The sequence below is a fragment of the Caretta caretta genome, chromosome 11 (genome assembly GCF_965140235.1).
Source record: "Caretta caretta isolate rCarCar2 chromosome 11, rCarCar1.hap1, whole genome shotgun sequence".
In the NCBI taxonomy this organism is placed as follows: Eukaryota; Metazoa; Chordata; order Testudines; family Cheloniidae; genus Caretta; species Caretta caretta.
In genome coordinates, this window is record NC_134216.1 from 79,261,796 (window position 1) to 79,287,742 (window position 25,947).

The 25,947-nt window shown below is 43.3% G+C and overlaps 1 protein-coding gene across 7 annotated transcripts in view; it reads right to left on the bottom strand.

The window, feature by feature from the left end:
- DIP2A (disco interacting protein 2 homolog A) overlaps window positions 1–25,947 on the bottom strand; it is a 257,094-nt gene that overhangs the window by 45,712 nt on the left and 185,435 nt on the right. For all 7 annotated transcript variants that reach the window (XM_048869008.2, XM_048869012.2, XM_048869005.2 and 4 more), the window contains 9 exons: window positions 24,325–24,448; window positions 23,903–24,012; window positions 22,279–22,381; window positions 19,736–19,800; window positions 18,084–18,177; window positions 15,437–15,556; window positions 13,904–14,018; window positions 9,599–9,738; window positions 1,964–2,100 (listed from right to left, as the gene is read on the bottom strand). In XM_048869008.2, the coding sequence (XP_048724965.1) occupies window positions 1,964–2,100; window positions 9,599–9,738; window positions 13,904–14,018; window positions 15,437–15,556; window positions 18,084–18,177; window positions 19,736–19,800; window positions 22,279–22,381; window positions 23,903–24,012; window positions 24,325–24,448 (1,008 nt within the window). The remainder of the gene's footprint in view (window positions 1–1,963; window positions 2,101–9,598; window positions 9,739–13,903; window positions 14,019–15,436; window positions 15,557–18,083; window positions 18,178–19,735; window positions 19,801–22,278; window positions 22,382–23,902; window positions 24,013–24,324; window positions 24,449–25,947) is intronic.

Consider the following 25,947-nt stretch of genomic DNA (forward strand, 5'->3'; position numbering starts at 1 on the left):
AACCCAAAATTGAAAACCAGAGCTTGTGTTTTAACCAGGTAAGGTCCACGAACAACTCCTCTTGTGTTGCCTCTGCTGGTTTCCTTACCGTTTCTGAGGACTACCCCACCTGGCCTGCCTGCCTCCTCACTGCTACATGACTGGACAGCCTGACATTGGAAACCCTCAGCAAGAACTCCCTCCAGAAACATAACCTGGTTCAGGTACGAGGAAGATGGCCAGGACTCCTTGTATAAAAGAGTCCTGACGCATCATTTTTGAAACAGAAAACCCTCCCTGATCCCATGATAGCACTGGTGTCTGCAACAGCAGCGTCTGAGTGCCTCCCAAAAGTAAAACAGGACAACAATGGTCACTTCCTTCCTTCCTTGCTGGCAAGGATGCATAAGGTACTACTTTTTGGTTGTGCTTTCTGGGGAATGGGCCTGTATGTGTGAAAACATGAGATTCAGACACTGCTGCAGTAAAGCTTGGGCAAAACGATGGGTTTTGCATCTGCCACCAAATGCAGCGAGGCTGCCTGTTCTTATTTCATCCTCTCTTCAAACTGCCTCTAAGCCCGAAGGAACATCGTCTCACGTGTTATACAACCGCAGATTATTCAGAGTTCTAAGGATTACAGCAAGTAATCAAAATCTACTTTTAGATCAAAAACATGCGTATGGTTTTCAATACACTAGGAAAATTGTTACTTAAGCAATGTGGCAATAGCTGAATAATATTAGTATGCATGTAGGGGATTATGACGTGGTATCAGATCTATGAGAATCATCACCTGACTTTATGCAATATCATCTTTGAAATGTCTTAATGTAACTTTCCAAGCTAACACTGTGCTGGCCCAGAGGGGAGATGATCCTACACGGATTACGTACAGGATGCGAATATTAGCATGATACTAGCATCCTGAATATAAAGAAAGATGATTGACTGCTAACGCTATTTCATAATTTGGTTAAAGCAAAAACAAGTTGCAGGTGTGATGTGTTATTCGAGTGGATGAAGAGAGGTGTATTTTGCCCTGGCTTTTATTGAATTAATTAAAACAGATGCTGTTGCAATCAACATGAGCATATCTGCTGTGACACAGGTCCAGAAAGGGTTACACAGCTAGCCCGCTAACTGACTCAGATTCAACCTTTAGAGACATATTAGTTTGTGGTTTTTGTGTGTTTACATATATATTGTTAGAGGTTGACAGTGTAACCAAACGCTTCCTGTCTATCGCTGTATTCTGTTAATTCAGAGATCAAAAGGGTTTGTTAATATTTAAATGAACTGCGAATGCAGTGATATCACTGTCTTCATTTCTCTCTGAAGTACATAGTAAACTCCTTATAAATGGTGGGAGATAAGCGATTGCCTTATGTTAATCCGTGAAGCTAATTACCAGTGTTGCTTCGGAAATAGGAGGTTACTTCAAAGACACTATTCTTCACTGAAGGAACACCTGCTATCAAGAGGCTGACAATAGCCTGCCAGGGATCTATAAAAACTCTTGGGCCCTGATCTTTCATCTCAGATCTGCTTAAGCTTCATCGGGGAAGTCTGAGTTGCAAGACTGAGGTTTCCAGTTCCATTCTGGATTGCCCCGATATTGGACACTGGACTATAACCCAATGAACTGATTCTGGAAAAGATTCTTTGTAACTCTAAAGCTCACCATCTCTACTATCAGACTGACCTAAGAACTCTCTTTGTATCTGTATGTATAATGATCCTTTAACCAATATGCTCGCTCTCCTCTTTTTAAATAAATTTTAGTTTAGTTAATAAGAATGGACTGTAAGTGTAATTAATTAATTAAGCACTCTCAGCATTTCCCCCTCTCCCAGGACCCCAGTCACACCTGCAAAAAGAAACTGATAGGCAGAATTATATATCTCCTCACTAACTGAAATAATAAAATAATCTTTTTAATCAAAGGTTATCAAGGGCATAAAAATTATAGAAAGACACAAACCTCAAACACATTCTTGGTGATTCCAAGCAGACCATAGTATGCTGTCCCAGTTGCACCAGAATTCACACATATTTCACCAACCTCATCAGTTTTACATAGATAAGGAGTTCCATCCACCTTCACAACACACACATTAGCTAAAGAGGTAGAGCAAGAATGCAATGGTATTATCATCTATGTATATTTTGGTAAACTGGTAGACACAGAAATTGGCTTGCTGCTAAACACCGTAACATGATTAAATAAATTTCAATATTGGGCAGCTAAACCACAAACATTACATATAAAAAAAATGTCAGAAAGGAGGGTTTTGTTATAGAAATTTAAAAAGCATTTTGATAATCTGAGTAACGCTATCTCTGATTTATGTATTCTCTAGATATGAAAACTACAAACTTTCAAATTTCTGATCCCCCCTCCCCATTATGTTCTAGGCCTTACTACATAATACCACAACCTCTTAGCATTTGCTTTTGAATATGAAGGCCAAAATATAATCCAGGGCAGCTGGTTAGGTAAATGAGGATTTATGTAGTATTAAAGATGACAAATTTCGATAATACCAATTACAAATTAATAATTGCTTTTGATTTACTGTTGCACATAGCATATTCGGAGACATTAAATCCTTAAATTAAATATGCGACACACGCAAGTTAGAAATGGAAACAAAAGCTATTAGGCCACTTTTATTCCTGCTGCCAGTTTAGGATTGGTTCAAATGAATTTTTCTAGTACTTTGTCCAGTCTTCTTTTCAAACATGCCAAGTTTCCAACAGCCGTTGAGATGCTCTTTCATAATCTAACAGAACTCCTTTGCTATGTTGCCTAAAATTTCCTTTTCTTCACCAACTCATTACTTCAGTTTACATCACCTGGTACCACCATAAATAAGCTTTCCTTCAGAGTTTGTTGATATTTTCCATTCCTTAGATAAACTATCTATGTTTAGCTGTTTTAATACTTCCTCATAAATCATTCCCTCTACTGCCTTATTCTTGTTGCTCTTCTATGAAGTCTCTTCAATTTTCTACACCATTCTCGTACTGAGGGCCACAGAACGCAAGGCGAATTTCCAGTCTGGTCTCACTAAAGTTGTCTACAGAGATTATCTTCTCCCTGCTCTGGAACACTCGTGTTCGCAAATCAGAGATCATACTGGCCTTTTTCACAGCAATCAGTGGCTCTCTTACTCTGAGGCCACCCATGGGTTCTCAAGATACAGCACTCCATACAGGCATCTATGCCTGTGCCAGCTTGCTGGGAGTATTCTGCATTTCCCAATCCCTGGGAGAGCCAGTATCTGACCGCATCTGAGATGGGGCAGTACAAGATAACTTGCCACCTGCGTGGGGGTGGTGATGATGATGATGGAGCTAGCCAGCTCAGATGCAGGGGAACGAAGACCAGGATGGGATGGCCTAGGTGGGTCAGTAGAGCAGCTGGAACCCTACCCTTACCCCACCCTGTGTTAACCAAACTAGGGCCAGCATGTAGACAGGGCTGCCATCTCTTCAAGTGGGCTAACGAGCTCTCTGTTGAAAAAGGGAGCAAAACCACAGAGTATTTCATAGAATCACAGAATATCAGGGTTGGAAGGGACCTCAGGAGGTCATCTAGTCCAACCCCCTGCTCAAAGCAGGACCAATCCCCAATTAAATCATCCCAGCCAGGGCTTTGTCAAGCCTGACCTTAAAAACTTCTAAGGAAGGAGATTCTACCACCTCCCTAGGTAACGCATTCCAGTGTTTCACCACCCTCCTAGTGAAAAAGTTTTTCCTAATATCCAACCTAAACCTCCCCCACTGCAACTTGAGACCATTACTCCTTGTCCTGTCCTCTTCTACCGCTGAGAATAGTCTAGAACCATCCTTTCTATATCCTTCTGCCGGCTTGTTGGTTTCCAAAGCTGGATGTTCGTAACCAGAAGTGATATTGGGGTAAGTAAATTGAAATTGCTTTTTTTTTTTTTTTTAAACTCTGTGTGCTTGCACCTGTTACTGCTACAGAGCCTCTTTTTCCCTGTCCCCACATGCCCTCTGCGGTTCACCCGCCCCCTGCAGTGGGAATTAGTGACTGAGGACCCTTCCTCCACAGGGCTAGCACCCCTGCAAGGGACTTCTGTTCTTCCCTCCCTCCCGCCTCCCAAGTTCCTGGCAGGAAGCACTGTTAGTGTTGGCTGCTGCAGGCTCCAGGAGGAAGTGTCATTCCTTGCAGGGCCCTTTCTCCCTTGGGCATCCCTCCAGTCCCCAGGCTGAGCTGAGCCCAGCCCCCTCAACAGCACAGGCTTGCTGTGCCCTTTTCTCCACTTGCGCAGGCTCCAGTTCTCCATTGCTCTGGGATCTCTGTAATCAGTGTGTGAAAGGTGCTTCAAGCTGCATCTGTCTGAGCCAGTGTGTGGCCCTGATGGGAGTGTTAACCAGGCTCAGGCCAGGAGCTGGCCAGCAGCACCCATCTGGGTGTGTGGATTCTTTTCTGGGCTTCTGAAAATTTGAAATGAGAAGCCAATCCCTTAATCCAAGCCCCCACCCTGCCCCATTACATCTCGCTCAGAGCGCCCTGTGAAATCCTTGGAGCTTCTGACAGTGTTTCTTAGGGACACACGGGCTCTGGACCCTCTTGGCCCCAGCGCAGGCTGCTGTGTAGATGGGAAGCGATGTGGAAAGAGCCAGGACAAACGATGGGTATGTCCATGCAGCAAGAGCTGTGAATGGTCTAGCACAGGTAACAGCAGCAGTGAAGACAGCACAGCATGGGCTAGCGAGCCAGGTATGGACCCACGGTCTGCACTGTGCTCGCCCTCCCCGTGCTGACACCCACACAGCGCTGCCTTCATTAATCACACTAGCTGCATTCAAGCTAGCTCGGGCAGGCAAGCCTGCGCACAGCTTCTCTCACCATCTGCCACAATTTTCCAAGTCAGTCTTTGAACTGAAGCCTTGAGGGGCTTATAGGCAGCACTTGCTTCTACCACTGTCCAGTAAGTGCTGAGAGAGGTCACTGAATAGAAACAGGAATATTCCCTCCCTCACTAAATTTGTATAACTCAGCCCCCAAGCCTGGCCTGGTGCAGACAGAGACTAAAATCTTTGGTGGCAGCTAAGGAAATGTCAGCCTTCAGAGGACCTTTCTGTCCTTGCCAGCCTGTGTCTGAACCAGGAGACCCTTAATTCACCCTAATGAAACTGAGCGTGTGAAAGACGAATGTGTCAGTTACCCACTGGTCTCCATCCTAATTTTAAATTGTCCACCAGAATGATCATCATTATCAATAAAGTGGAACTTTGGATCTGTTTACATGATAGCATCTGGCAACCCCAATAAGGTAACACCGCAACCAAAGCTTTGACACAGGACAAAAAGTTTAAACTGCTCTAGTGAGAGCTCACCAGTTGCTAGGCAGGATGTACACCTCTCTTCCCTAGCCCTGCGGGCGTGGACTAGAAATTGGAACTTTTTAAGTTACACAGACGTACGAACCATTAGCTTCAGGCTCAGCTATGCATAAACCCATTTTCAGATTCATAATCCTGATGAGTTCCAAATATAAGGCTGTTAAGCAGGCATGCCAACGGAGAATTAGTCCTTTCCTGTGGCCGCAAAAAAGATTCTTCAATTAATTCAAAAGCTATCTACAGTACTTTCCTTAACGGCGATGCAGGTGAGAATTAGATACACAGTGCAATGACCTACGGTCACACACAGGTGCCACAGTCATCAGCTAACCTGCATGCGTGACGTGACTAGTAGCCTTGATTACCTTCCAATAACCTTGTCTCTCTCTGTGGAGCGAGACGACAATGCTACTGGCAGTAACATTAATGCTCACATACAGTCACCACAACCTCTACCAAAAAGCAAGACCAAACACAAATGAGCAGGTCTGATTCTAACCAGCAGAAGATAGTGATACTCACAAATTAGTACAATACAGTAGCCAGCATAGGTCATTTGAGGACAAAATGACAGTGACAGATGGCAAGATGGGACAATTAAATATGTAGATATCAAATTCAATTAACTTCAAAAAGCTCATAAAACCAACCTCCCCTAAAGCTCTAACATAGGACAATCACTATCAGAGAACAATCCAATAACCTTTTGCATTTGTTTGTTCAATACACTAAGTACCTGAAAAGTAAACTCTTTGCACAGACAAATAAGATACATTATTTTCTGATGCAGCTATTCAAATGCTATTAAATAGCTGTATGCTGAAATAGGTCTCGTCCTTCTATGACATTGTCTATACTTGAGTCAATGGGAATATAGGAGTTGCTCAAATAAATTAATCTCCAATACCACAGTCTGACAAGACAGAATAATGCATCAATAATAGGCCCAGATCCCTTCTAAATTAGGACATTTTACCATTAAGACTGAACAGAGTAATTTCTCATGTTGGAGTGATAAGACAAAATTAGTTTTTGACTGGAACTTGGCTGAGACTTCATATATATCCATTCAACCCAGCCCTATGATTCTTAAACATCCAGACTTGCTATTAATGATCTGGATGATGGGATGGATTGCACCTTCAGCAAGTTCGTGGATGACACTAAGCTGGGGGGAGAGGTAGATATGCTGGAGGGTAGGGATAGGGTCCAGAGTGATCTAGACAAATTGGAGGATTGGGCCAAAAGAAATCTGATGAGGTTCAACAAGGACAAGTGCAGAGTCCTGCATTTAGGATGGAAGAATCCCATGCACTGCTACAGGCTGGGGACCAACTGGCTAAGCAGCAGTTCTGCAGAAAAGGACCTGGGGATTACAGTGGATGGGAAGCTGGATCAGAGTCAACAGTGTGCCCTTGCTGCCAAGAATGCTAATGGCATATTGGACTGTATTAGTAGGAGCATTGCCAGCAGACTGAGGGAAGTGATTATTCCCCTCTATTCGGCACTGGTGAGGCCACATCTGGAGTACTGTGTTCAGTTTTGGGGCCCCCACTCCAGAAAGGATGTGGACAAATTGGAGAGAGTGCAGTGGAGGGCAAGGAAAATGATTAGGGGGCTGGGGCACATGACTTACGAGGAGAGGCTGAGGGAACTGGGCTTATTTGGTCTGCAGAAGAGAAGAGTGAGGGGGGATTTGACAGCAGCTTTCAACTACCTGAAGAGTGAGGGGGGTTCCAAAGAGGATGGAGCTCGGCTGTTCTCAGTGGTGGCAGGTGACAGAACAAGAAGCAATGGTCTCAAGTTGCAGTGGGGGAGGTCTAGGCTGGATATTAGAAAAAACTATTTCACTAGGAGGGTGGTGAAACACTGGAATGGGTTCCCTAGGGAGGAGGTGGAATCTCCATCCTTAAAGGTTTTTAAGGCCTGGCTTGACAAAGCCCTGGCTGGGATGGTTTAGTTGGGGTTGGTCCTGCTTTGAGCAGGGGGTTGGACTAGATGACCTCCTGAGGTCTCTTCCAACCCTAATTTTCTAAGATTCTGCTATGATTCTATTTGACATATGGAATAAATGGAACAGTCAGTTTAGCCCTTGTCCGATGTGAAATTTGTTATGGATATTGGATGCCACACAGAACTCAAGGAAAGGACAGAGGCCCCCTTCTCTTCATACAATTCGGTATTTGCATTAATGACTTGGGTAACGGGAGTGGAGAGTATGCTTATAAAATCTGCAGATAACACCAAGCTAGAAGGGGTTGCTAGCCCTCTGGAGTACAGGATTAGAATTCAGAACACCCTTGACAAACTGGACAATTGGTCTGAAATCCAACAAGATGAAATCCAATAAGGACAAGTGCAAAGGAAAGGAAAAAGCAAATGGACAAGTACAAAATGGGGAGTAACTGGCCAGGTGCTCGTACTGCTGAACAGGATCTGGGGGGTACAGTGGATCATAAATTGAATGAGTCAATATGATGCAGTTGCAAAAAAAGGCCAATATAATTCTGGGGTGTGTTAAACGGAGTGTCGTACGTAAGATAAAAGGTAATTGTCCTGCTTTCTTTGGCACTAGTGAGGCCTCAGGTGGAATACTGTGCCCCGTTTGGGCTGCCAAACTTTAACAGAGATGTGGACCAATGGGAGAGAGTCCAGAGGAGAACAACAAAAACAATCAAAGAGTTAGAAATCCCGACCTACGAGAAGAAGTTAAAAGCGAGGCATGTTCAGTCTTGAGAAGAGACGACTGAGGAGGGGATGATGAGCCTCTTCCAGTACATTGAGGCCTGTTATACAGAGGACGGGGATCAGTTTTCCATGCCCACTGATAGCAGGACAAGAAGTCACCAGCTTAATCTGCACCAAAGGAGATCTAGGTTAGATACTGGGAAAAAACTTTCTAACGATAAGGTTAGTTAAGATCTGGAAGAGGCTTCCAAGGAAGGTTCTGGAATCCCCATCACTGGAAATGTATAAGATTACACAAACACCTGCCAGCGATGGTCTAGGTTCACTTGGTCCTGTTGCAGTGTAGAGGGTGGACTCGGTGACTCTGGAGGTCCCTTCCAGCCTCACGTTTTCATGATGCTAGAGCCTGGATCTGTCAAACTTAGGAGGCTATTTTCTTCCTCTTCTGAAACAGATTTTTCCTTTGGATTCTGCAGATAGTCACACCTGCAGGCTATATTTAACTAGATCAGGCAAGGCAGAACTCAGTACTGTAAGGAACTCAAAGACCATATCGCTCAAATACCCTCTTATTTTCCCTTTTATGCAGGAATATTGTCAAAGACAGAAAGTATCAGTGACTTGCTCAAAGAGCTCATTTTTAAAGAAAATTGAAAAAAAAACTATACTACTTTCTGAGAATCAAACGTCTCAGTTCTCAAAAGGACTGAGAGCTTAGGAGAAGTTTAAAACAACCTGTTCAATGGTTTACCTGCCAACAAGATAAGAGAGATTTACCCATTCAGGAAACTGGACTGCAGAGCTTGAATTGTCTCAGCAAATTCCACTCTTAGACTACATGTTCCTGTCATGACAAGCAGTCAGGGCACTCTAGTCTTCCAAATGATTTGAAGCGAAGTACAGAGCTATTTTCCCCAGACACTGAAGGTTTGTTGGACATGATGAATGTCCATGACTGAGGTTTTTAAACAGTCCATTCATTAATCTAGTCAAACTTTTGCTTAAGCCACAAATAATTTTAGCTATTTGCAAATATGCTTTAAAACAACTGCCAAAAGAAGGACCGTACGAGAGGAACAGTAATATCATTATCAATTGGCAGAAGAAAGAACTGGTGGGATAAGACAAAACAGCAGCTAGAATATACAGCATATCTTAATTTTCCCCTTTATTATATTTTTGTTATGCCATTCAACAATTAAGTAGCTCCACTTAAGAAACACACAGTAGTTTGTTACACCTTAATTCTACCAATAATGTGGTCCAGTGGATGAATGAATCAAAAGCAACACCTCCTCTCATTCCAAACTAAAAATCAGATTAAAATAGTTCCCTCATATACTCAGATTTTTAATATTTGATACTTTCAGACTCTTAAAAAATACTTTTAAGAATTAAAGCACACACACGCTAAGGCAGCAGGCCGTACAGCTGTAAGGCCACTTTCATCCAAGACAGAGTGCTACTTAATTGATCAAACCAAAATACACCACAACATCATCAGAAATTCAGTGGACTTCTATTAAATATACATGAAGTATACTCATCCTACCTCCAGGCATAACCTGACCAACATCCTGTACAGTGAGTACTGACAATTTTTCTTCTGTATCCACTCTAATCACGCTGTAACTCAAACAATTCATAGACAACACTGCTTTCCCAGGGGGTGGCCCACCCAAATCTGGAGGTCTGAAAAACAAAGTAAAATATCAAAACAGCAATGACACTGGGAATACCCCAATGGCAACACATTCAACAAAGAAGCTCTGTGCAGTTCTGTCAGGGATGAAAGTGCATGGCAAGTTTAACCATGGAAGCCATATCAGTAAGGAGACCAACTAAAGCTGGGCTCTAACTGATATTATTTACAGTACTTCATCTACCACAGACCAAAAACCTTTTAGTAGTGTGGTCTAGTGGATACAGCACTTGACCGGGACTCAGGAGACCTGGGCTCGGTTCCTGATTCTGCTGGGTGACCTTGGGCAAGTTGCTTCATCCCCGTGCCTCGGTTTCCCCATCTGTAAAACGGGGATAATTATATTGTTCTCTCTTTGTAAAGTGCAATGAGATCTACAGATGAAACGAGCTATGTAGGATCCATGTGGTGGTGGTGGTAGTAACATTTTAATATGGAAGGAAGCCCTGTGATCTTCTCTCTCTACTTATCTAAGTGTTTGCACCCTGTAATGTGTGTTCCTATTTAAATGCTGGTGTAATTCTTTAGCATGGGTCCTGTCATCGTGGAGAGATGAGGATGTAGAACCATTAGTTCTCTAACCAAATGGGCAATCTCCCACCACTGTAAAGATAAACTAAAACCAGTCTTGACTTTTGGAGGAATGCATTCAGTTGTGTGTATACTCTGAGCACAGCTCACTGGAGACTGCCAATTGCATTTTGAGACAAATTGTGAGGTTCTGAAATCTGTTCTTATTCCATATTGGAACAAACCCAAAACCTTTTGAACGTATTTGCAAAATGGAACAGTATCGAAACATCTGTTTTCCAGATCAAGAAAGTTAAGTTTTCAATTCAGGGGTTTCCCTCACTCACTGGAGCCTGAACCCTTAACCTCAGAAACCTTCCCAACTAAAACTTAATTGAAATAGATACTTTTCAAGAAAACAGTGTATTTTGACAACAAATTACTCAAAAACGTTCCTATCTGTGACCCTGCTGAATAATCACATCAATTTTCACTGACTACAAAATAGTTATTTTCCCTTCCCTAAGAGTGCTCCTCAGAGCCCTTTGGATTCCCAGTGGTAATTTTTAGATGGTTAAAACTTTTTTTTTTTTAAATTACTCACTTATGTTAAACAAATGTTAACATTTTAGAGAGAGGAAGTCGTTTAGCTAAAGACTCAATACCCTCATTCCTTCAGTTAATGTTATTACAGAGCTCACACTCAACATCCTTGAGATCTCCTACAAAACCAGGGAAGATCAGACTGGATACGACTGACATTTCTGAAGCAGATGCAAACACAAAAAACCCTCAGTCAGATCATCTATATTCATCGTAAAGTAGGGGAAAAGGGCACAAGGCCAGTTTCAAAGGTGATCTTTAAAATGAGACACTGAGCAAGCCTCAGATGAGCCTCTTTAATTTTTGTCTTTTGGGTAACCGGAAGTTGTACTCTGATTGTCCGTTTGGCCTGCGCATGTACCCTATGGTTCCTTGTGCTGTGTTACCTGCCTGTTCACACGTGGGCGGAATAGAGGCAGGTGTCTGCCACACTGGCGTAGCTTGATCTAGTAGTGTCTCGTTAATGGGCAACAGCACCCTGGCGGGTGTTGCTGACTGCAGGATATCCAACAGTTTGTGTTGTGAGTCCTGGACTCCTTCATGTGGAATCCGAAGAGCGTCAGCTACCCTCTTTATGAGGTCTCGAAATTGCTGAAAATCACCAGCCATGGAAGATGGAAGAGAGCTTCAGCCAGAAATGAGGATGAAATAGGTGCTTGAGAGCTGGCCTCCTTATCCTCCCTGGCCTCCTGCTCCTCAAACACCTCTGCCTGTGGGGGCGCTGCGGGAACGAGAGGGCCGGACAACTCTAGCCTCCAGATAATATGGTATCGGTGGTCTGGCAAATTGTTGTCAATAGGCAGCCTAGGGGTCCCAGTATGGCCATGGGGGGGGGGGAATACTGGAGAGAGGGTGGCATGTAGGGTTGATTCCACCACTCTTGATAATGATTCTGATTTTCCCTGATTTCAGAGAGCGGGTTCCTGAAAGGATATGTTGGAGAAAGCAAAATAGAAATAAAGGAGACCAACTGGAAGTCTCTTTCATCCACCTCCATCTCATCCAAAGGATACTCCTGGGGGAACTGTGTGCCACTGCGCATGCGCAGAATTTATGTCCCCTGCAGATTTCTTTGCTTCACTGCAGAAAAATGACTTTCTGACAGGGAAGCAAAGAGAAGCTGCAAGAGCAGTTACGCATCACTCAACTAGCTGCATCCAGACCCCCACAGCACCAAGCCCCACTCCCCCAGTCCCCCTGCTGAGACCCCCACACCCAGACCCCTCCGCTGAGCCCCAACCACTTTCACCTGGAATCTCCTGAAGAGTCCCATTGCCCTGCACCTGGAAACGCACCCCCAAATGAGCCTCTGTGCATCCAGATCCCCCCACACCTAGACTCTCCACTGAGTTGCCTGCACCCAGATTGTCCCACACAGAATCCTCTCACCCCACACCTGGATCCCCCCACACTGATCCCCTCCCCTTTCTGCCTGGTTGAGCCTGCCTGCCATACACCTGGTGCAGAGGGGCAGGGCCCCAGGGTGTTTCTGGGGTAGGCCCAGGCCTTGTGCTGTGTCAGGGTCTGGTGCAGCTTCACCGCTGAGTCCGTGTCCCCGGGGTAGGGGGTGGGAACACTGGGGAGGCTGCAGGGTGATCTCCCACCTTCATGTAGCAAGTGGTATGTGCTCCCCACTGCCATGCTGGAGCCTCTGCATTTATTTATTGACCAATAAAACTTTCAGAATTTTGCAGAATTTAAAAATATTGTGCACAGAATTTTTAATTTTTTGGCGCAGAATGCCCTCAGAAATAAAAGGAGGAGCACCTGGAGAAAATGGTAAAGTACTGTGGTACCGGATAGTGGTAGTCCAGAGATTGGGGCCTCAATACAGAGAGACGCTCTGTACCCATGAGGAGCAGGGACTCTCAGTCATCTGTTATAGAGAAATCCTTAGCATATCTGAACTCCTGTGGTACTGAATAGGGGACTGGTACCGATGCAGTAGGCAATGCCACAGTCACCAAAGCCAACAGCCACTGCTGGTCGGTGTACTGAAATAGACACTGATGGTGTCTGGTGCCATTGCTTGCTTGGTGCCAAGGACACCGCATGCATGGGTACCGACGGGTGCGCTGAACTCGACGGTGCCAGTCCCAAGTGTCTATACTTGACCTCTTTGCTGCTAGAAGGTACTGAGGTCCTACCAGACCCACGTCTCTCATTCATGCTCCGGGATTTTACGGCCCCACTGGTACCAGAGGAGGAGTCCTTTGACTCAATGGTACTGAAACGAGAGGTCAAGGCTTTGGAGACTGTAGATCTTGCCACGTCCTTGTCTTTTTTGAAGATGGCATCTTAAGGTGAGAGTCCATGTTCCTCTTTTGGGAATCCTTCCCTGAGGTGTCCAAAGTTTTCCCTTTCTTAGGGGAAGCCTGTGCTGATGGAACCATGGATCTGCCCCGAGACAGACGTACTGGGGGGAGTCTCCTGACCTGACTCAGAAGTTGGTCTATGATAAGCAGTCTGAGTTTAATCTCTGTTTACCTTTCCCCGGGACTTGAGGGCTACGCAAAAGTTGCACTTCTGGGAGACGTGGAACTCCCCCAAGCAATGGACACAGTCAGAGCAGCCATCGTTTACAGGGATAGCCTCTTGGCAGGAGAGGCAACGTCTGAAACCTGACAAGCCAAGCATGCCCTGCCAGGAAAAAAATAAGTCTCCCCAAGGGGAAAAGAGAGGAATCAAACAATCCCCTCACTACTTATCTAACTATAACTAACTACAGAAACTATTTAAACCACTGTCAAAATACCCAAAAAGCTGAGGCATGCTCAGGCGGACACGCTAGCGTTCCATCTCAAACTGAGGCAGTTGAGAAGGAACTGAGAGCTGTTTGCACCACAGCCCCATAAGGCCTCGGTATCTGGCACTAGGAGGCACAGGACACATGTGTGGGTCGAACAGACACTGCTAACTGAAAAATCTCTGAGCAAGGGCATGAGCACTTGAAGTGGAGTTCCAATGGGGACACTACTTGAAAAGCATACATTTTGCCTAGGTTAGAAATGTATTTAGTTAAATTCTCACTAAATATAATACCTGCGAATAGCAACAGTTAATGCCTCTGAAGAACTGGCACAGGGACAGATAACTTCTGGTCTCAAACCTCTGGACTGAAATACGTTGAGGAATGCATCACAGGAAGATATTGACCCTAAATACAATAAATCACAAAAAGGGAAAAGCATGCATGATTTTTGCAAGGAGAGATAATGCTGAAAAAAATCCATTTTGCCCTAATAGAATTTCCATATTTATTTTTACCTGTGATTTAGCTGTAGAATATGCAAATGTCCTCACACCACGTCATCAAGTCATACTTTTGACAGATTATTCTTTAAAGAACAGCATACCCCATTAGTGTTTAAGCAACAGAGCTGCACAAAATTCTAACATAGTCAGGCCCAGATATTCACAGGTAGTCAGTCATTGCTGCACTCAGCAGTGCAACGCCTAACTGATTTAAGAGTCTACTTCCCATTTTCAAAAGGGCTTTAGGCACTTAGGACCCTAAAACCTATCGCCTGTTGATGGAATTTTGGCTCCTAAATGCCTAAAGCCCTTTTGAAAATGAGATTTAGACTCCTAAATCAGTTAGGTGTTGCATTGCTCAATTCCTTTAAAATATGGTCCTTAATGATTACTAATTCACAAAGTGAAATCAGTGGAGAAACTCTCCCTGCAAAGGCAAAGTTAAAAATCATGGAATTCTGCAAGGGATCTTGTAAAGGTATAAATGATCAGTCATTAAAATTCTGAAAATTGTCTCATATAAAGTTTCCTGCAGGTATCATGGGACCAGGATGCATACACATCTTCTCAAAATCATTACATGATTTTGAAAAGCTCCATTTGTGTTCAGAACTCTATGTCAGACCCATGTGAAAAAATGACACGTGGGCCCTGAGCTTTATTATTTTAAATTCCATTTTATTGTAGCGGGGAAAATTTTCCAGCCAGCACACTTCAGAGTTAATTTCTAAGACGGTTCAAGTCATTCTGTATTGCTCCTGGGCCTTATACTACCATCATGCTTCAATCACTGAGAAATGCACTATCAAGTCGTGTGTGATTGTTTGAGTATTAATGGATGGTGGTAACAGTATTGTAGGTAGTTCTGTGGGTACAATGTTCAACATTTTATTACAGAGTAAATGGCCTAATGCCCTAAGCATCTGGTCTCAAATATCTAAACTCTTTGGAACTACACATTTAATCCTCACAAGATCAGTTCAGCCTTTCCTCCTTCCACGGTAAATAAATGGACTTCCATACAGCATGTCATTTCTGTGAGTTCTTTCAGCGATTGCATTCCTGGAGGCTCTTTGTAGCTGTTCGAGATCTCTTGGAACTCTTTATGAGAGCAGACTTTTGCCCTAATATCCTTGGTCAAGAACTGTCCCACCCTACTCTGTTTTGCTGTCGATCAGCTGTTCTCCTGGCTGCTGAGCTCCATCACTAAGGTTTGCTCACTGTCAATGTGACAGGCACTATAAATAACTTGCAATATGCTTCCATACACCCAGGATTGAAAGACACTGTAGAAATGTAAAATATTATCCCCACGCTTACATGGATTAGCTCCATCTGCCACTATTAGCATTCGTAAAGAGCTGAGGTTGACATCTCTTTGATCCCGCTGAGCCAAAAGCGACCAGTGCATATCACGTGATTTTACTACTGCTACACGGGCTGAAAGTAAAAAAAAATATTAAAACCAAAGTAATGATTTTAAATAGGCCACGTATGTGGCGAACACACTGGGCATATCACATGTCCTGTCAGGAGGGAGCTAAGCCTTGCCCATCATGCATCCAGAAATACTTCTGTTAAAAAGTATTTGCTGTGTAACTAAACTGTGAAAAAGTGAAGTTGGTTGAACTGCCAACAGCACTTCCTGATCAGACCATCTTTTGAGGAGCCAGTTATTGAGGTAGGGAAAACCTGTTATTCCTAGACAATGGAGGTAGGCAGCTGCAAACACCAGGATGTTTGAGAAAAACCCATGGGACAGAAGAAAGCCAGAGCCTACTGTACTGGAAGGGATCGTGCTCAAGTGGAAAAATGAAGAACTTTTTGAAAGAGGGATGAATTGTTACGTGGAAGTATGCACCTTTGAGGTTGAGAGTCACCAACCAGTCCCCAGACTCCACGGAGGAAATTATAGCTGCTAGGGACTCTGTTCTGAATTTCAGATGTCTGACTTACTTGTTCAATTGTCTGAGATCTAGTATTGGCCTCCAACCTTTGGTTTTTTTGGGTAGCAGAAAACTCCTTGAATAGTGTTGAAGTGGAACTGGTTCTATGGCCCCTAGACTTAGGAGCAAGGTGATCTCCTGTCTCAGCAACTGATTGAGAGAGGGGTCTCTAAAGAGAGATGGGGAAGGGGAGACCGACTGGAGGTAAACTGGATCGTATAACCAGAAGTAATGGCCTCCATTGTCTGATGTTATAGGCTGCCACATATGTTGGTACAGAGGGAGAGTGTCCAAACTGAGAAAAGGGATGGAATGGTGCAGTCAAGAAATCCTGACTATTCACTGGTTCAGACTCTTGACCAAACATCAAAACTGGCGTTTGGAAGATGTTGATGGTAGGAATGAAGCAGCTGAGGTAATGATTTCCTTTTTAGAAAAGCTCAGCCTCTCAGCTGGTGGTTCAGATGGTCTATGAAAGGTAGAAAATTGAGCAGGACGGTATCTTTGTACTGACTGAGACCTCTGAGTTTCGTTTTATTTGCAGGTATGTATATCCCCAAGGATCTAAGTGTAGCCCTAGAGTCCTTTAGAGTATTGACAGGTTTCAGAGTAGCAGCCGTGTTAGTCTGTATTTGCAAAAAGAAAAGGAGTACTTGTGGCACCTTAGAGACTAACAAATTTATTTGAGCATAAGCTTCCGTGAGCTACAGCTCACTTCATCGGATGCATACAGTGGGGAGATTTTATATACACAGAGAACATGAAACAATGGGTATATGAAAAATTCAGATGGTAACACCCATTGTTTCATGTTCTCTGTGTATATAAATCTCCCCACTGTATTTTCCACTGAATGCATCCGATGGAGTGAGCTGTAGCTCACGAAAGCTTATGCTCAAATACATTTGTTAGTCTCTAAGATGCCACAAGTTCGCCTTTTCTTTTTAGGGTATTGAGTAAATCATCTGTGGAGTCCACAAAGAGCTCTTGGCCATTCAATTGTACTTCCCACGGGAAACTAGACAACTGACACCAAGAAGCTCATCTTGTCACTACTGTGGTGTCAGCCACATCAAGTGAAGCCTGCAAAGACATCTTTGCCAAGAGCTGAACCCCCTTTCTTCTGGCACTAAACTAATCTTGGTGTTCCAGTGGTAAATGGTCAATACAAGCACTGAACTTCTCATAATTCAGGTGATCATATTTCGACATCAGCACCTGGTGATTTGCAATCCTGAACTGTAATGTTGCCGAAGAGTAGCTTTTATGACCAAAATGCTACAGGACCTGGCCTACACTGCTGTTTATGTCCATGTAACTTATGTTGCTCAGGGTTGTGAAAAAAATCACTCCGCTGAGTGACATAGCTTTCATCGACCTAACGCGGTATCTACACTGTGAGATGTGCTTCTCTTCATGTGTCAGTATAATAATCCCTGTATCTGTAATTTTCACTCCATGCATCTGAAGAAGTGTGTTTTTTACCCATGAAAGCTTATGCTCAAATAAATCTGTTAGTCTTTAAGGTGCCACCGGACTCCTTGTTGTTTCAGTACCTCCAGGCTGTGTTAATTGTAGAAGTTGAATAGTCACTATCATTCCAAGTACTACTGAGCTGAAGAAATATGCTCTTTCTCATGGCATGGATACCTTCTCTCCCTCCCACACACAGCATCCTGAGAGGGAAGAGGCAAAAGGGTGGGCTTGTTCTTCATTCCTCAGTGCATCTGCATCAGCAGAAATACATCAGCACTGAAGAAAAACGTAATAGCAGTATCAGTGACGTCTGAGGCTCGGAAGGCTCAAACATCAGTTGGATGCAGTGACAAAAGGAAATCAGCTGTGATAAGATAGCAGTGGCATCTAATCGTACACTAACAGGTTTTTCTCGCCCCTTTGAAGTTTTAGGTTTTTCTCTAATTTTGCTTAGCTGGCCCATTTCAGCAGTAACACACTTCACAATGTCTTTGTTTTGGCTCATTAGGGGATGGATGGATCAAGTCAAAGTACTTTCAGATTACCTTTGTATGAGCAGACTTTCTGTATCCAGGAAAGCGGATTAACCTTCATTAATGCATAGGGGATACTGACAACGTGCATTCTGTTCATTACGCTCTGTAAGTTAAACGTTCAAATGTCTCAAAGGGTAAATGAACTACACGGATACATTTAAAATATCACAGCTGCAGCGCATGTTCAGTGCCATCTAACACCACACAAGCAGGATAAATGCATATATCCAAACAAACAACATTTCCTATGTGCCTAAATCTATTTATCACTATATATCAGCAAGTGTCATTTGAAGCCTTGATGTAGTTTGTTCATTCATTCATTCGGATATCAAAATACCAGAGAAACCCTATCCTCCAACATACTCTTCTTAAAATCTTGTCCTCCCTTGCTTTCTATGACTGTCCTCTTCTTGTTCTCCTCCTACCTCTCTAATCGATCCTTCAGTGTGTCCTTTGAAGGATCTTCCTCAATGCCCCCACTCCAGATTCCACAGGGCTCTGTCCTAGGTCCTCTTCTCTTCTCTAAAACTTTTTTCCTCTGGCAATCTCATCTGCAAACAGAAATTCAACCACCATCTCTATATGGACAGTTCACACATCTACCTCTCTACTCCAGATCTGTCTCCTGTCCAAACTAAAATTCAGCCGGTCTGACATCTCTTTGTGAATTTCTAGCCATCAGCTCAACCACAACATGGCTAAAATGCAGCTCTTTAATCTTCCTCCCCAAGGCCCTCCCCACTATCTCCTTTCTCGATCAATGTGGACAATACCACTATTCTACCTGTCACTCAGGCCCGTAACCTGTGCGCCATCTGTGACCCACACGTCTCTCTAGGTCCTCACATCCAAGCTGGGACTGTCATGCAGATTATTCCTGCATAACATCTTTAAGATCCATCCACAGAGCTAAACCTTGTGTCCAAGATCTCATCATCTTGCATCTTGGTTACTACAACCATCCTTCTCTGTCCTTGACAAATGCAATCTCGCCTCACTCACATCCATTCAGAATGCTGCTGAGACGACTGTTTCCCTAGCTTATCACTTTGACCACGTCTTCTCTTTCTTTGCATCCCTTCACTGGCTGCCTCTTCTCTATCATGCCAAACATAAGCTTCTTGTCTTCACTTTCAAGGCCCTTCACAACCAATCTCCACCCTATCATCTCACTCCGTATCAACAAGTCAGCTCCCATTTCTGAATGGCCCAGAATGCCAGCCTCCACTGCTTGTTTGTTACATGTTCAAACAGGCACCATCATGCTTTCTCCTATGCTGCCCCTCACACTTAAGGAAGCTCCTTGTAACCAACCACAAAACTAGTCCTACTCTCCACCTTCAAAATACTTCTCAAAACCCTCCTTTGCTGTGAGGCCTGCAAAAAAATTGACAGCAGCTAAGCTGCTGGTGTACAGAGACCATGGACTGTCCCGCTCCCCAGTACTGTCTCCTTGCACTCGTCTGTCTGTGTCTATCCACCTGCTGTCTCTTGCCTGACATTTAGATTGTAAGTGCTTTGGGACAGGAAAGGTCTTTTTCTCCTGTTTTTTGTACAGCACCTAGCACAACGGGGCCCTGGTCCATGACTGGGCGCCGAGACACTATGATAATACAAATAATACAATTCTTCATTATTGAATGTATTCAAACACTCACTGTTAAAACTCCGTGCCACAGACCAGCTTCCCTTTTGAAATCCAGCACATTTGTTAACGTTTCAGCTGAAAGTGGATGAAGACTTTGGTTATATTTGCTGACTACCACAGTGGCCAAACCTTTAGAACATTTGAGAAGCATGGTGTATCTCCCAAAGGAGCTGTGAAATTTGTAAGACTTTCAGAAAAGGAATAAGCCAAAGTCACATTACCATGCTCCTATTATGTGTACACAGTCTGCTAAAGCCTACAGCATCTTAAGTTACTTGTTACAATTGTCCTTGTATCATCATTTGTTACAGATGACACAAGCAATGATGCCTATAGTTAAGGTTGCCTGGCCCCTGACACTTTCAATTATAACACCTTATTTTCGATTGCTTACAACTTTGCTAATCTTTAATAGTTTGAGCTGAAATTTTTCCATGCTGGGTTTTTATCTCAGGCTGAATATAGGTGTGTATCTTAAGTTTCAGCTAAAAAAGTTCGAGTGTTTCAAAGAATGCGATTAAATAAAAATGTTGTTTTGTCCATGTTAGAAAGAAAGAAAGAAAGAAAGAAAAAACTTTCTTTCTTTCTTTATTTTGACATTTGTCTCACTGAGAAACTCTAGCACCCTTCATGTTTCGGAGCAGGGACTTGGAATTAGGATTGCCCTGCTGTCAGAGATGGATTGCTTAGTGTCCTGAGAAAGTTCACCCAAATTTGGCTAAGTTACAAGTGAAAATCAGTTTGCACGTGCTCAACGGAGGTTTGAGAGAAGCTGGCAGAATTATTTTCGGAAAACACCATCCACAATGATCATGCTCCAACCCCACATAGCTCCTGTGTACTGACTGGACTGAGCATGCTGAACCATGGAATCTTCCTCCTGGGTGCCAGGCCTAGAACAGAAAGCAAGGAGACTGTCTCTCTTATCCTCTCACTGCCGGGTTGGTCCCTGGGCAGTGTGGAGAAGGAGAAAGCAGCCTGACTTGCTTGACTGCAGAGGAGTGAGGAGAGGATGATAGGGGCAAGCCGGGGCAGGCTTGGGGGTATACAATTTTGCTGCAATTGGGCCAGAATGCTCAGCACCTTGGAAGATTGAGCCAAAATGACGTTGAAACTGAAGGGAATCCAAATAAAGGTGACAAAGATGATAGAAGGATTAGGAGGTAAAATTTATGAACAGATTAAGTGGTTTTAACAAGTTTAGTCTAGAGAAAAGAGAGCATGAAGTCAAAAGTGCAGGTTGGGGATTGGGACTCTGCTGTTAATAGTCTCCAACTGGTAACAGATATGTACTGGTAATTAAGAGTCATTCTTGGTATTTTTTTTAAAAAGGCTGTTATTGAAGATTCTGTGAATTCCTTTTTAACAGAAAAAAAGTGACAGGCAGATTGAACATGGATTGTTTTAAACCTTAATTTAATTCATTCAAGGCAAACATTCTTCTGAAAATTAAAAAGCATTACGTTGACACTAGATTGCTATTTGGATAAACATATAATTAAAAATATTGAATACTAAACTTGTGACAACAGCTTCAATACAGTTGCCTACCCCTTACTAAAGGGCATAGTTTACTGGTGTATTTTAAAATGTGGATTTTTTTTTTTTTTTTGCAATTCTGAGCAGTGATTGCTATATATTTACTTTCAAATTGATAAAGCTATCAGCTGCTATTTACATACACTTCACATATTTTGTCTTAAAAATACAAAAGGGTAAAGCAAGCACACTTTCAGGGGGAGGGAAGCTGATTGCCAATAATAATGGCTACATTTAATAAATTTATACAAGTCTTACACGAAAACAAACTTTTTTTTTTTTTTTTTTTACAAGTTGATGCGGAAACACATGTATTCATAATTTTGCTTAAAGACTGATCAAAAATTGGAAACTGCTGGCAAAACCCTACCCTGTGAATATGACCAGTTAGCCCCCCCTGTATTGGCTGTTCTTCTGGGGTGTGATTTTCTGCACATGCAGTTACTCCAACAGCACATGCACATTGGGAGCATACTACTGTCGGCTGCACGGGAAAAAACAGGCCACATATTCATAATACAATAAAGATATTGATCCTTCCACTGTTGTGAAGCCTTCAGTCTGATCAGCAAAAGTTGTTGCTGATTAACCCTTTCAGAGTTGCAAGATTTACTTGGATTGTCCAAGAAATCAAATATTAGTTCTATTTATTTCAACTTGTGTTTTAACTAGTATGTTGCTAACACGTACAGTCACAGAAGACTTTTTTTTCTCAACAGTGTGGAATTAGGTGGTATGAGATGGACACATACAATCAACTGAGCAGGTTAACAAGGGTCTCAGATTAGAACTACTTAATACATGCTGTGGATGAAGTTACAAGTGGCTCCTTATTTTTCTTCATATTTCATGTCAATTACAAGCAAGTAAACAGCACTTTCCTTCAACAATGAAAAATGTCACTAAGACTGGAGATAGGGCACTAAAAATGCTTTCCCAACATAAGATACAGTATGTTTTGCTTAATGTAAATATCAATATGTATTATTTTTGAAGAACCTCTACGGAACGTACCTTCTGAGTAACCGCATGACTGGGTCAATGCGTGACAGTGGGCCAGCATGGACGCATGAGATATAGTGATGCCCATTGCGCTGCCCTCTTTACTTGTCTTATACTGAAAAGAGAAAATTTACGTTTGTTTAATAATTGAAGTTAGCCAACTAACGACGATTAATTTGAGGGGCATCTTTGTGTGTGTACGGAATGTTAAACTGGACATACTTAGAGGAGCAGCCGTGTTAGTCTGTATTCGCAAAAAGAAAAGGAGGACTTGTGGCACCTTAGAGACTAACAAATTTATTTGAGCATAAGCTTTCGTGAGCTACAGCTCACTTCATCGGATGCAAGTGAGCTGTAGGTCACGAAAGCTTAGGCTCAAATAAATTGGTTAGTCTCTAAGGTGCCACAAGTCCTCCTTTTCTTTTTGTACATATTTTGATTGTTTCCCTGTCCCTTACCATTTGTAAATTACTTGTCCCAGTGACCTCCAAAATGGAACACCATCAATACATGATTATCACCACCCTGCCACTTTGCTGACATTGTATCCCTTTCCCCTCCCTTTGTTCACTACTTGTCTATGTACATTGTAAAATCTTTGGGGCAGTAAACTCTTTGCCTCTGACTACGTATTTGTACAGTGCCCAACGGGTGCTACTGTAACACAAATAAATACCGAGGGTGCATCTGACACTATCCTTGAGTACGTCATAGGATTCTTGGAAGGAAGATGGTTAAGTTTTCTATAATGCAAAGTTTACACTTCCAACCTGGTATGGGAATTTAAAAGTGAAAATGTGGTAACTCAGAATGAAAGGCTGGGTGAAAGCCTCAAAAGCAAAGATGAGCGTAACTGGGTGGGGAGGGCTGCTGCTATAAAAACAAAAGCAAAAAGATTCTAAGCTAGGTGACTGAGTAAGAGGAGAGCACAACATTACAGTGACAGTCTGATGCTCCTAATTATATGGAAACAAGGTGTGGGGGAAAGGTACTGCACTTAGTTTTAGGGGAGAAATAATATTTATGTATAATCTATAGCACCATAACTTTTCATGACACCTTACAGAGATTGAGAGACATGGTCCATGCACTGAAAACTTACCATGTAAATGTGAGACACACAACGAGGATATAGATACAGGGTAAAAATTTCAAATGGTCTAGGTGACTTAGGAGCCTACATCTCATTGCAAGAATAAAAGTCACTTAGGCACTTCTGAAAATTTTACCCAAAGGAACAAGCCACAGGATTACAAATAAAATGATACATCCGGTCACATGGCGAGATAATCATTTACACACTGACTGTTTTCAGTAAGGACAGAGGGAGAGCAAGAGAATGGATACATTCAGTACAGGAGTGGAAATCAATGATGGAACCCATGTGTCAGATACAGAGTGATACTTTCTAGCATCACTTAAGGTCAGATATAAAGGAAAGGAAAAAGACATTGACGGTCAGATGTTGGGATCATAACTAGCTGGTGAAAGATTCAGAGACTGGGACAATTTCTTGCTCTACATTGAAAAATTAAGTAATTTACAATCTCTCAGGACTACAAAGAGAACAATAAAGTGCTCTGTGGAACAGGTGACCGTAGCGTAAGTACTTGCTAAGCATACTGCATTTGTTTACCTCAATATAAGCGATATCAGCACTGGCATCCCGTACTTGTGGATGCCAGTCCTTGGCTGGTTTTGCGAGATGCTTTCCATCAATCACAAACCAAACAAGACGAGGCCAACCTTAAATTAAAAACAAGACGAAAATTATTAAAACACTTCCAAAGAAATATTTTGTTTTTCAATATTCTGGGACAGCAACAACTAGCTAAGCAAAAGCACCAGAATCATGCCGCTGGGGGAAATGTGGAATGAAAATCATTAACAGCTTGATCAAAGCACTCTTTTGACAAGAGGCAGAGAGTTTTCAGATTTCTCTTCCTTCATATGTACAGTTAGAAATGTGTAATCACAATCAAACTAGTAATTGTACAGTAGCATTCAATATCTATGTTCTTTGCTCTGCAGAAAAATAATGGATAACAAAAAATGTACCTTTGAATGTAACTACCTCCCCAGTTTGAGCTTTCGGAAGGCCTTTTTGACAAACGTCCGTTGTCAAAGCTAACGTTACTCCACAACTGCCCAAGAGAAATCCAATCTGTTGGCTACCAGCATCCTGTAGAAAAACCATGATGTTATTGTAAATATGCAAATAGTAAAGCTTAGAGTTTTCTGCAATTCTGCCATGCTTAGAAGATGTTAAGAAGTTACATGTGAATAATCATGTGTTTCCAGACACCGCATTTCTTAGCCTTCACACATGTACAGTTGCTTTAAATGTCTCCCTGTTTTCTGGTGCCCATTACTGCAGTATGAGAGTGCCTATCCAAATCCTTGATCTCCTGTGACTCCTATTCATTTGGATGCACCTCTCTGTTGTGAGTAACTCAGAGATGTGTAATTCAACACAACAGAGATGTTCCTTTCTTATTTTTAAATAAACGTAAGTTCCTAAATCCAGGAAAAAAGACAGTTACCTTTTCTGTAACTGGTGTTCTTCGAGATGTGTTGCTCATGTCTATTTCCACAACAGATGTGCGTGCTCGCCATATGCACGGGTGCCGCAAGTCTTCCCCCTAGCAGTACCCGAAATGGGGGAGCGCCCCGTGACCCCTGGAGCGGTGCCTCCATGGTGCGGTATCAGGGGAGCTGCGTGCTCCCCCCACCCTCAGTTCCTTCTTGCCAGACAACTCCGACAGAGGGGAAGGAAGGTGGGGTGTGCAATGGACATGAGCAACACATCTCGAAGAACACCAGTTACGGAAAAAGGTAACTGTCTTTTCTTCTTAGAGTGGTTGCTCATGTGTATTCCACAATAGGTGATTCCAAGCTATATCTGTTGGAGGTGGGAGGAGTTCACAGATCCCTGGGACGGAGTACAGCCCTGCCGAACCCGGCGTCATCCCTGGTTTGGGAGACAATCGCGTAGTGCGAGGTAAATGTGCGAACCAACGACCAAGTGGCGGCCCTACAAATAACCTGGATAGGGACCTGGGCTACAAAGGCAGCCGATGAGGCCCGGGCCTGAGTCGAGTGTGCCTTTACAATGGGTGGCGGGGGAATGCCCGCCAGATCATAACAGGTGCGAATGCACGAGGTGATCCAATGGAAGAGGTGCTGGGTGGAAATCGACTGATCCTGCATGTGTTCAGCTGAGGCAACGAACAGTTGAGAGGACTTCCTGAACAGCTTAGTCCATTCCAGGTAGAATGCCAGCACCCTACGCATGTCGAGCGAGTGGAGGCGGCGTTCCTCACTGGACGCATGCGGCTTGGGGCAGAGGACAGGCAGGAAAATGTCCTGGCCCAAGTGATAGGCAGAGACCACCTTAGGTAGGAATGCGGGGTGTGGGCGGAGCTGAACCTTATCCTTCTGAAAAACCGTGTATGAGAGTTCGGAGGTCAGGGCCCTGAACTCAGACCTGCTTCGCCGACGTGATAGCAACCAGGAAGGCAACCTTCCATGAGAGGTGAGACTAGGAGCATGTGGCCAGAGGTTCAAACGGGGGCCCCGAGAGACGGGATAACACCAAGTTCAGGTCCCACGGCGGGACAGGGGGCCTAGCACGTGGAAAAAAGACAGTCCAATCCCTTAAGGAATTGACTAGTCATAGCA